Raw genomic sequence first — 12,741 nt, 5'->3', positions numbered from 1 at the left:
TCTCTCTATCACCCCCCCCCCCCACCGTCCCGCCCATCTCTCCAGTGCTGGGGATTTTCTCCTAATTGGGAATCTCGGAGACCTGGCGTCATCTCTCTGTCGAAGTGACGCTTCAGTTTAGTCAGAGCTAGCGAGTGTAGCCTGTCTCCCAATCTGTGAGCGAGTGGCGCCGCGTTAGGTCCAGCCCCCGGGCTGCTGACATGCTTTAAAAAGCAGCTTCATCTCGCTTTCAGCACCAGATCGAGAAATAGCAGCTTGCAGGTCTGGTCCCGAAGCTGACTCCTTCCACCAGAGAGAGACACAGAGAGAGAGAGAGAGAGAGAGGAGACCCAGGGAGAGACGGAGAGGAGACCGAGACACCTAGTAAGATGTACAGATCCACCAAGGGGGCTTCCAAAGCCAGGAGGGATCAGATCAACGCCGAGATCCGGAATCTAAAGGAGCTGTTACCTATTTCAGAGAGCGACAAGTCCCGACTCTCCTATTTACACATCATGTCTCTGGCTTGCATCTACACCAGGAAATCTGTCTTCTTTGGCCCAGGTGGGTACAAACTCCGCCTGGAAGGTGGTGGGGGGATTGTGTTATTCACAGTAACCGCGGGCTGGAGACCCACAACAGGCGGCCACTCCGCCCGTCCTGCGTGCTAGCTCTCTGCAAGTTGCCAGCTCGCCTCTACTTTTTTAATCGAACTAACACTATATTTAAAAAGACTCCAGAATCCCAGGCAGATCTGGTGGCCCTTTGGCTTAGAAGGTCCCCTGCCAGGGAAGTGCTCGTCCACAGCGTGTAGTTTAGCGTCTGATTTTCAAACCTCTCTCTCTCTCTGTAGAAGGGGCTTTGGAAGGAAGCGTCCCCCTGATCTCTTCCCCAGAACTGGCCGACTTTGTGCAGTCTCTCCCTGGTTTTCTCATCGCCCTGAGCAGCGACGGCAAACTCATCTACGTCTCGGAGAATGTGTCCGAGCATCTGGGACATTCGCTGGTGAGTGTCGCGGGTTCGGGGATGTGAAGGGGGCGGGGGTAGGATTATCTCAATGCTGCCCTGCTCAGGGAGCAGCCGCAGGATTTGAACTAAGTTGCCCCTCTGTGTGTGTGTGTTGCAGGTGGATCTGGTCTCCCAAGGCGACAGTATTTACGATATAACCGACTCTCTGGACCATTTGGTGTTAAGCAGCAATCTGGCGTTTGTGTCCGCCACTGAGAACGGTGAGTAACCGGCTACAGACCCTCCGCCCTGCCCCCAGCCTGGAGCTTACAGCGGAATATTGTTGGGGACGGACTGTGTACTCAGCTCTCTCTCTCTGCCTTTACAGAGCGCCTGTTCCGCTGTCGCTTTAACACCTCCCGCTCGGTGAGGAGACACAGCGCTGGCAATAAGCTGGTGTTGATCAGGGGCCGCTATCACCAGCCTCCGCCCGGCACCTACTGGGCCTCCAAGCCGGTCTTCATCGGCTTCTGCACCCCCCTGGACACCAGGCCCCGGCACTTCAGTAACCAACTCTTCCTCGCCTCGTTTGAGAGCCAGCACTCCAAAGACATGGTCTTCAACCAGCTCTCCGACAGGTGGGCCACTGGGGGAGCGGCTTACACACTCTCTCTTACACACTCAGCCCCACACTGACACGCTCACTCTCTCTTACACACTCAGCCCCACACTGACACACTCACTCTCTCTTACACTCAGCCCCACACTGACACGCTCACTCTCTCTTACTCTCTTTTACACACTCAGCCCCACACTGACACACTCACTCTCTCTTACACACAGCCCCACACTGACACGCTCACTCTCTCTTACACACTCAGCCCCACACTGACACGCTCACTCTCTCTTACACACTCAGCCCCACACTGACTCACTCACTCTCTCTTACACACTCACTCTTACACACTCAGCCCCACACTGACACACTCACTCTCTCTTACACTCAGCCCCACACTGACACGCTCACTCTCTCTTACTCTCTTTTACACACTCAGCCCCACACTGACACACTCACTCTCTCTTACACACAGCCCCACACTGACACACTCACTCTCTCTTACACACTCAGCCCCACACTGACACGCTCACTCTCTCTTACACACAGCCCCACACTGACACACTCACTCTCTCTTACACACTCAGCCCCACACTGACACACTCACTCTCTCTTACACTCAGCCCCACACTGACACACTCACTCTCTCTTACACACTCAGCCCCACACTGACACACTCACTCTCTCTTACACTCAGCCCCACACTGACACGCTCTCTCTCTTACTCTCTTTTACACACTCAGCCCCACACTGACACACTCACTCTCTCTTATACACAGCCCCACACTGACACGCTCACTCTCTCTTACACACTCAGCCCCACACTGACACGCTCACTCTCTCTTACACACTCAGCCCCACACTGACACGCTCACTCTCTCTTACACACTCAGCCCCACACTGACTCACTCACTCTCTCTTACACACTCACTCTTACACACTCAGCCCCACACTGACACACTCACTCTCTCTTACACTCAGCCCCACACTGACACGCTCACTCTCTCTTACTCTCTTTTACACACTCAGCCCCACACTGACACACTCACTCTCTCTTACACACAGCCCCACACTGACACACTCACTCTCTCTTACACACTCAGCCCCACACTGACACGCTCACTCTCTCTTACACACTCAGCCCCACACTGACACACTCACTCTCTCTTACACTCAGCCCCACACTGACACGCTCACTCTCTCTTACTCTCTTTTACACACTCAGCCCCACACTGACACACTCACTCTCTCTTACACACAGCCCCACACTGACACACTCACTCTCTCTTACACACTCAGCCCCACACTGACACGCTCACTCTCTCTTACACACTCAGCCCCACACTGACACACTCGCTCTCTCTTACACACTCAGCCCCACACTGACACACTCACACTCTCTTACACACTCTCTCTTACACACTCAGCCCCACACTGACATGCTCACTCTCTCTTACACACTCTCTCTAACACACTCAGCCCCACACTGACATGCTCACTCTCTCTTACACACTCTCTCTTACACACTCAGCCCCACACTGACACACTCATTTTCTCTTACACACTCAGCCCCACACTGACACACTCGCTCTCTCTTACACACTCAGCCCCACACTGACACACTCACTCTCTCTTACACACTCAGCCCCACACTGACACACTTACTCTCTTTTACACACTCAGCCCCCACTGACACACTCACTCTGCCCCATTCACACACACACACTCTCTCTTACACACTCAGCCCCACACTGACACGCTCACTCTCTCTTACTCTCTCTTGCACACTCAGCCCCACACTGACACGCTCACTTTCTCTTACACACTCTCTCTTACACTCTCAGCCCCACACTGACACACTCTCTCTCTCTTACACACTCAGCCCCACACTGACACGCTCACTCTCTCTTACTCACTCAGCCCCACACTGACACACTCACTCTCTCTTACACACTCAGCCCCACACTGACACGCTCACTCTCTCTTACACACTCAGCCCCACACTGACACTCTCTTTCTCTTACACACTCAGCCCCACACTGACACACTCTCTCTTACACACTCAGCCCCACACTGACACACTCGCTCTCTCTTACACACTCAGCCCCACACTGACACTCTCTTTCTCTTACACACTCAGCCCCACACTGACACACTCTCTCTTACACACTCAGCCCCACACTGACACACTCGCTCTCTCTTACACACTCAGCCCCACACTGACACACTCACACTCTCTTACACACTCTGTCTTACACACACAGCCCCACACTGACATGCTCACTCTCTCTTACACACTCTCTCTTACACACTCAGCCCCACACTGACATGCTCACTCTCTCTTACACACTCTGTCTTACACACTCAGCCCCACACTGACACACTCATTCTCTCTTACACACTCAGCCCCACACTGACACACACTCTCTCTCTTACACACTCAGCCCCACACTGACACACTCACTCTCTCTTACACACTCAGCCCCACACTGACATGCTCATTCTCTCTTACACACTCAGCCCCACACTGACATGCTCACTCTCTCTTACACACTCTCTCTTACACACTCAGCCCCACACTGACACACTCATTCTCTCTTAAACACTCAGCCCCACACTGACACACACTCTCTCTCTTACACACTCAGCCCCACACTGACACACTCACTCTCTCTTACACACTCAGCCCCACACTGACGCACTTGCTCTCTCTTACACACTCAGCCCCATACTGACACACTTACTCTCTTTTACACACTCAGCCCCCACTGACACACTCACTCTGCCCCATTCACACACACACACACACACACTCTTACACACTCAGCCCCACACTGACACACTCACTCTGCCCCATTCACACACACACACAGACACACATACTCTTACACACTCTGCCCCAGACTGACACATTCACTCTGCCCTGTTCACACACAAACACACCCTCACACTGACACACTCCCTCTCTCCCATTCACTCACTCACTTTCTCCCATTCACACACTCACACTCTTCTATTCACTCCCACACAGAAGCACATACTTTCTTACACACTCACTCCCACTCTCTCACACTCACATTCTCTCATTTACTCACTCAGTCATACTCATTCTCACCTACAGATACACACACTCACACTCACTCCTATCTCACACACTCACACTCTCTCATTCACTCCTATTCTCACAAACTCACACTCTCTCATTCACTCATACTCACTCGCACACACGGATACAAACTCTCTCGCACTCATTCCTATTCTCACACACTCACACTCCTTCACAGACACAGATACACACACTCTCTCACTCATTTACACTCTCACACTCGTGCACACACACTCACACTCACCATCACAGTGTTAGTTTGGTCAGTCTTTGGACACTTGTAAAAACTTCTGTGCTTCTTGTGCTGTTACTGTAACTAATATTCTGATCATGTCCTTTCTCTCACAGTGTTGGTTATTACCTGGGTTACCAGAAGACTGAGCTCATCGGCACATCCTGGTATAATCTCCTGCATCCTCATGATCTCTCCCATGCCTCTGCTCAGCACTACCGCTTTTGTAAGTATGGGGAGAGCGTGAAGTTTGACATCTCTCCTGCTTGATTTGCTGTTTGTTTATTCTCTCGTCACTGCCAGTGCGTGTGTTTTAATGGGCTCTCTCTGTGCTTTTGTGCTCTGGTTTGTAGTGAGTGGAGGAAGTGAATCTAGAGTGGAGATGGTTATCCGGCTTCAGTCTAAGGATGGCCAGTGGATCTGGGTCTACGTCGTGGTGCAAATCGAATGTGCTGAGGTGCCAGTCCTTTGCTGCAACTACACTGTCAGGTGAGGACTGGAACTCAACTATAACCATCATCAATGGCTTTTTACTGGTGAGGCCATTCAGCCCTTAGTCCAATGCCAGCTCTGTGAAAGATCCCTCTGATTAGAAACACAGAGCAGGAGCAGGCCATTTGGCCCACATGAGTGTGCATACCCAGTCAATAGGATTGTGGCTGATCATTACCGACTCTGTTCCTGCTTTCTTCCCACACCCTTTCCCAAGAACTAGAACTAAGGGGGAGGTGTGGTCACTGAGACCCCCGGGGAATGTTCTGGGGACTCAGGTTCGAATCCCACCGCAGGTAAAGGTGGAATCTGAAATCAATGATATTAAAAAAGACCGGAAATAACTAGGAACAATTGTTGGGGTGGGGGGGTAACTCCGCCCCGGGTCATTATCGTCCTTTAGGGAGAGAAACCAGCCATCCTCATCCAGTCTGGCATATATGCGACTCCAGACCCACAGCAATGTGGGTGGCTCTAAACAGCCAATTAGGTGTAAACGGTAAAGCCCGGCCTGAATGATTGAAGTGAGAGAAAAGCTCCCTTTCTGAAAACATTCGATATTTTGACCCTAACAAAGCAAACGCTGAATTCTCGGTGTTAAGTTAGTTTGGCTGTTGGGGTGAAATCTTGGTTTCTTTTTTAACGGAGGTTTGTCCTTTTGTTTTGTTCCCAGTGAATCAGAAGCGTGGTGCCTTCGTCAGCAGTTAATAGATGAGCAAGAGGAAAGCCTCCTGTTTCCGTGCTCTGTACCGGCCCATTTATCTCAGCAAGAGAGCACTCAGTCCCCCAACTACCTGTCCAGCCCGGACACTGTCTTTACTCCATTGACCAGCACTCCAACCAGCGGTGTCTCTGCCCAGTCCTTCGACTTCAGTGGGATCTGTGGCCTGGACTTTGCCGAGGTGCCCGGGCAGGCAGGAGGGGAGGAGGATGCCGAGCTATTTCACCGTGGGGGGCTTCTCCCCGCGCTGCCTCAGGAGAAGAAGGAGGCAGGCCCCCGGGGCACCGACAGGACCAGCAAGCTCCCCGAGCTGTCCTTTAGTGACTGTACATTCACCTCCCACTCGCCCACTCCCCCCTGCACCCCCCAGCTGCTGGGAGCCGCCTTTGCCTTTGGGGGGCAGGAGCCATTTGGCCCGAGTGCCGCCAGCGAGCTCTACTATCCCCTCGAGCCCTGTGCCTCGCTGTATGAGCGGCTGCCCCCTTCCCCTGACAGCCCAGGCCACGGGGGCTGCACCGTGATGGGGCTGCCCCAGGTGCCCGCTCCCCTCTACATCCACGTGCCCAGTACCCCCGAAGGGATCCTCACCCCCGAGGCCTCACCCATCAAGTTGCCCGCCAGCCGCTACTTTGGCTACTTTGCGGAGGGCACCGCACGGACTGACATCGAAGCCCTGGTCAAACAGCTCGGATGCCAACTGGCTGGGCAAGAGAGCCAACGTGGCACAGTAACCCTCGGGATGGCCCAGCAACAGGATCCAGCCATTGGTGAGACCTGCCAGTCCCAGAGCCCCTCAGAGAACGCCAGCACGGACCAACAAGCCCCCAAGCTGTGGAGGAGCATGGACTTCTCTGCCATCAGCTTTGGCCAGGAAAGCGGCGAGGATGAAGATGTCATTGAGAACATTCTGAAAGACCTGAGCGCTTCCTCAATGGTGGGAGGCACTGCAGCCCCTAGTCCCCAGCAAGTGGGGATGGGGATATGCCCATCTCCCACCCCGGTGGGAAACAGCCAAGCCGTATCGGACTGCAATCCAGACTCTCGCTCTGCCACCGACCTGTCTGCAGAAGAGCAAACCTTCCTTGAAGAGTTGACTTCATATGAAAATGTATTTGAGACTCTTGTCTCAAGGTCCCCCTGTGATGGGTTTATCGATGAGTTGCATCAACTCCAAAGTCACCCCCATGAGTACTTCCACCAAGGTAAGCCGAGTTTCTCATTGCCCCTGTTACTAATCTGCTCCTAAACGGGTCAATCCCAGAGCTGGGTAGAGGCCATTCTGACCCTTAGCCCCCAAACTAATAGACCTCCGACCTGCCCAGCTCAGCCTTGTAATGCCTGTCTTCTGAATCCGCTGTACTGCAGTTCCCTCTGCCCACCCCGTCAGTATCCATGGGTGTCCCTGCCAAGGGAGGTGTGACAGGCCAATGTTCCAAAGAGAAAGGAATGGATCTGTTTGGGATGGGAATGTGGGGAGGGGAGTGGGCCATACTTGGACCCTGTCCAAAGCAAGCACATCCCTTTACTCCCTCTAGGGGAGGTGATGGCCTAGTGGTATTATTGCTGGGCTGTGAGTCCAGAGACCTCGATAATGTTCTGGGGACACAGGTTCAAATCCTGCTGCAGCAGAAGGTGGAATTTGAATTCAGTAAAATATCTGGATATACCAGTCTAATGATGACTGTGGCTCCATTGTTGTTGGTTGGGAAAACCCCATCTGGGTCACTAATGTCCTTTAGGGAAGGAAACTGCCATCCTTACCTGACTCCAGACCCACAGCAATGTGGTTGACTCTTAAATACCCTGTGGGCAATTAGGGATGGACAATAAATGCTGCCTGGTCAGTGATGCCTTCATCCTGTGAACAAAATAAAGAAAATCTTTCCAATCAGGCAGTTTATTCAGTTAGCAGCTTCTCCCCCACCTTCATCTCTCCTCTAAACAAGAGAAAATTCTAAGCTTTTTATTCAAGTTTCAGTGTGGCAGTTAAAAACAGTAAAATATTTTACCGAGACAGTTGTTGTAAACTCTTACTGTTTAATCTTAAAAAACAAACTTACTCCTGCCCTGATCTGCTCCCCGCCTAGCCCCGCCCCCCACTCCCCCCACCCCGGTAAACATTGTAAAGGCTTGGAGACTATTTAAGTAGAAACCAAACAAACTGCTGATGCTGTAAATCAGGAACAAAAACAGAAGTTGCTGGAAAAGCTCAGCAGGTCTGGCAGCATCTGTGAAGGAAAAAAATCAGAGTTAATATTTCGGGTCATTCAGTCATGGAGCTATACAGCATGGAAACAGGCCCTTCGGTCCAACTTGTCCACGCTGACCAGATATCCAAAATAAATCTCGTCCCATTTGGCTCATATCCCTCCAAACCCTTCCTATTCATTTACCCATTCAAATGCCTCAAGTGGTCAGAGACAGTAGGAACTGCAGATGCTGGAGAATCTGAGATAACAAGGTGTAGAGCTGGATGAACACAGCAGCCAAGCAGCATCAGAGGAGGAGGAAGGCTGATGTTTCAGGCCTAGACCCTTCTACATTGGGGAAACCAAGTGGAGGCTTGGGGACTGCTTTGCAGAACACCTCCGCTCAGTTCGCAATAAACAACTGCACCTCCCAGTCGCGAACCATTTCAACTCCCCCTCCCATTCCTCAGACGACATGTCTATCCTGGGCCTCCAGCAGTGCCATAATGATGCCACCCGAAGGTTGCAGGAACAGCAACTCATATTCCGCTTGGGAACCCTGCAGCCCAATGGTATCAATGTGGACTTCACCAGCTTCAAAATCTCCCCTTCCCCCACCGCATCCCAAAACCAGCCCAGTTCGTCCCCTCCCCCCACTGCACCACACAACCAGCCCAGCTCATCCCCGGCTCCCTAACCAGTTCTTCCTCCCACCTATCCTCTCCTCTCACCTCAAGCTGCACCCCCATTTCCTACCTACTAACCTCATCCCGCCCCCTCGACCTGTCCGTTCTCCCCTGTCTGACCTATCCCCTCCCTACCTCCCCACCTACACTCACCTCTACTTGCTCCATCCCTGCCTCTTTGACCTGTCTGTCTCCTCTCCACCTATCTTCCCCTCTATCCATCTTCTATCTGCCTCCCCCTCTCTCCCTATTTATTCCAGAACCCTCTCTCCATCCCCCTTTTCTGATGAAGGGTCTAGGCCCGAAACGTCAGCTTTTGTGCTCCTGAGATGCTGCTTGGCCTGCTGTGTTCATCCAGCTCCACACCTTGTTGCCTTAAGTGGCCCTTCCTCATGAAGGAAGGATCTGAAGGAAGGACCCGAAACGTTACCACTGATTTCTCTCCATTCCAGCAATCTCTGTCTTTGTGACTATTTAAGTAAGTGGGGAAATGGCAATGTAAATGCGTCACATTGTAATTACACCCTGCTACTGGCCGGGCGTGGGGGGGGGGGGGGGTAGCAGTAATAGCTCATAAATACAGTCTAAAGTGTTAATGAGTGGAGAATGGGGCAGAATTGTTACAGGCCTAACCTTTTCTCTCTCCCTGTCTCTCTCTCTCTTTCTCACAGATGGAAATGGAAGTGAATCTTCATTCTGAAATAAGTCTATGACTTACTTCATCAAGTATGGCATATTGTCATATTTTGTGAAGCAATGACAATCAAAGATATCACTTTGAAACTAAGGACACTTGTTCAAAAGCTCTTAATTCTCTCCTTACAACGCACTGCATGGGGTTTGGGGAGGGGGGTGTTTAATTGTATTTTGAAGAAAAACCTTCCTTTTTGTAACATGACTGCACTTCAATCACGTCTGGGGCACAAGCTGTCACTATAATGATTTAAACTTGAAGTAGACCTGTGTTGCTATGGAAGAGGATATTGTAAGACATACTTACAGATGTAACTGTATCACTTGTAGTGACTAACCAAATCGTAAGAAAGAAACAGATATTATTACTTTTCTCGAAATGATAACTGTACAAATGACACATTCTGAATGTATTATTCACGTGTCATCAGAGCTAATGTAGAACTCTCTACAATTAAGTATAAGGATTGAATCCTGTTTAAGTTCTTGTATTTCCTCACAGAGATATTTCTATGTTTGTACATAGATTAATGGAGATTTATTAACAAATGCAAGCATTTTTTATATAATCTCAAGAGACGTACATTGTGAAACTGTTTTTGTGTGTACGTTATTCAAGTCTTGTAGAACTTAATGTAACGCACAAATATTTATATTAAAGAGTACATTTCAAATGTTCATTCCATGGCTTTTCTCTCATGTTCCCTGCTGTAGGAAGGATGCTGTGAAACTGGAAAGGGTTCAGAAAAGATTTACAGGGATGTTGGAGGGTTTGAGCTACAGGGAGGGACTGAATGATCTGGGGCTATTTTCCCTGGAGCGTTGGGGGCTGAGGGGGTGACCTTATAGAGGTTTATAAAACCATGAGGGGCATGGATAGGCTGAATAGACAAGGCCTTTTCCCCCCAGGGTGGGGGGAGTCCAAAACTAGAGGGGCACAGGTTTAAGGTGAGAGGGGGAGGATGTAAAAGGGACCTGAGGGGTAACTGTTTCACACAGAGGGTGGTGCGTGTATGGAATGAGCTGCCAGAGGAAGTGGTGGGGGCTGGTACAGTTACAGCATTTAAAAGGAATCTGGATGGGGACATGGATAGGAAGGGGTTAGCGGGATATGGGCCGAATGCTGGGAAATGGGACTGGATTAATTTAGGATACCTGGGTTAGCATGGACATGTCGGACTGAAGGATCTGGTTCTGTGCTGTACAGCCCTATGACTTGATTTCCAAGATACACTCCCGTTTTCCCAGCCCCTTTCCCGGTTTGTCCTGAAACTTCACACCCAATGAAGGACACTTGCTTTTGGGACTACGCCCCCAGCTGTAATGTGCAAACAGTAGCAGCTCAATTGTCACACAGTAAGATCCCACACACAACAATGCGGGAATGGCCCGGCTCAGCTGTTTTTAGTGAAGTCAGTTGAGGGATAAATATTGGCCTCACTTACTCTTCTTCCAATGGTGATTGGGGCATCTTTTACACCCGCCCCCCCACCTCCAACCACCAAGAAGGCAGATGGGATCTCAGGGTTTTTTGATTCTCTGGTAGGATAACACCATTGATGGCTGGGCCCAGCATTTATTGCCCTGTCCCTAACTTCACCTGGAGAAGGTGGGGGTGAACTTCCTTCTCGAACCACTGCAGTCCATGTGCTGTGGATTGACCCTTAGGGCGGAAATTCCAGGATGGTGACCCAGCGACACTGAAGGAACAGGGATATACTCTCAAGTTGGGAAAGTGAGGGGCTCGGAGGGGAACTTGCCCACGTATCTATCAGCAGTGTGTGTGCTGTCTACAAGATGCTCTGCAGAAATTCACCAAAGCTCCTTAGAAAGTAATTTCCAAATCCACAACCACTAGCAATTGGAAGGACAAGTGGGGGGTATTCCATCCCACTGCTGACTTGTGCCTTGCAGATGGCGGGACAGGCTTTGGGGAGAGTCAGGAGGGGAGTTACTTGCTGCAGGATTCCCAGCCTCTGACCTGCTCCTGCAGCCCCTGTGTTTATGTGGTGAGTCCAGTTGAGTTTCTGGTCAATGGGAACCCCCAGGATGTTGATGGGGGGGGGGGGGGTGGTGAGGGATTCAGTGATGGTAACACCATTGAATGTCAAAGACCATGGTTAGATTCTCTCTTACTGAGAATGATAATTGACTGGCATTTGTGTGGTTTGGTTGTTACTTGCCTCTTGGTAGCCCAGACCTGGATATTGTTTGGGTCTTGCTGTATTTGAATATGGAGGAGCCAGGAATGGGACTGAACCTTGTGCAATCATCAGCGACCATCCCCATTTCTGACCTTATGATGGAGGGAAGGTCATTGATGAAGCAGCTGAAGGTGGCTGGGCCGAGGACATTACCCTGAGGGACTCCTGCAGAGGTGTCCTGGAGCTGAGATGATCGGCCTCCCGCAATCACAGCCACCTTCCCATGTGTCAGGTATGACTCCAACCACCAGAGAGTTTGCCCCCTCATACCCACTGATTCCAGGTTTGCCAGGGCTCCTTGATGCCACACTCGGTTGAATGCAGCCTTGATATTAAGGGCTGTCACTCTCCCCTCACCCTCTGGAGTTCAGCTGTTCTGTCCGTGTTTGAACTGAGGCTGTAATGAGCTCAGGAGCTGAGTGACCCTGGCAGAACCCAAACTGGGCATCACTGAGCGGGTTATTACTGAGTAGCTGCTGCTTGATAGCCCTGTCACTGACACTTTCCATCACTTTACTGACAATCGAGAGGAGACTGATGGGGCGGTAATTAGCCGGGCTGGATTTCTCCTGCTTTTTGTGTCCAGGACATACCTGGAGCAATTTTCCACATTGTCGGGTAGATACCAGTGTTGTAACTGTACTGGAACAGTTTGGCTCAGGGAGTGACAAGTTCTCATTGAATAGAATCCCTACAGTGTGGAAACAGGCCCTTCGGCCCAACAACTCCACACAGACCCTCAGAGCACCCACCCCCTATAACCCACCTAATGTACAAGTTCTGGAGCAAGTCTCCAGTCACATTGCTGGAATGTTGTCAGGGCCCGTAGCCTTTGCTGTATCCAGTGTCTCCAACCGTTTCTTGATATCGTGTGG

General features: G+C 51.0%; 1 protein-coding gene across 1 annotated transcript; it reads left to right on the top strand.

The window, feature by feature from the left end:
- Positions 1–250: 250 nt before the first annotated feature.
- Positions 251–10,237, top strand: npas4a (neuronal PAS domain protein 4a). Its single transcript, XM_048525211.2, has 8 exons — positions 251–543; positions 833–984; positions 1,106–1,208; positions 1,316–1,565; positions 4,998–5,107; positions 5,235–5,370; positions 6,047–7,296; positions 9,641–10,237. Exons 1-8 carry the CDS (start codon positions 369–371, stop codon positions 9,667–9,669), a joined length of 2,205 nt encoding a protein of 734 aa, XP_048381168.2. The 5' UTR covers positions 251–368; the 3' UTR covers positions 9,670–10,237.
- The last annotated feature ends 2,504 nt before the right edge of the window (positions 10,238–12,741 follow it).

Source organism: Stegostoma tigrinum, chromosome 42 (genome assembly GCF_030684315.1).
Source record: "Stegostoma tigrinum isolate sSteTig4 chromosome 42, sSteTig4.hap1, whole genome shotgun sequence".
NCBI lineage: Eukaryota > Metazoa > Chordata > Chondrichthyes > Orectolobiformes > Stegostomatidae > Stegostoma > Stegostoma tigrinum.
This window is presented reverse-complemented; position numbering and strand designations above follow the sequence as displayed.

Coding starts and splice junctions, on each gene's coding strand:
- npas4a (XM_048525211.2), top strand. CDS start 369: ATGTACAGATCCACCAAGGGGGCTTCCAAAGCCAGGAGGGATCAGATC. Junction 1,209..1,315: donor TGTGTCCGCCACTGAGAACG/GTGAGTAACCGG, acceptor CTGCCTTTACAG/AGCGCCTGTTCCGCTGTCGC. Junction 1,566..4,997: donor TTCAACCAGCTCTCCGACAG/GTGGGCCACTGG, acceptor TTTCTCTCACAG/TGTTGGTTATTACCTGGGTT.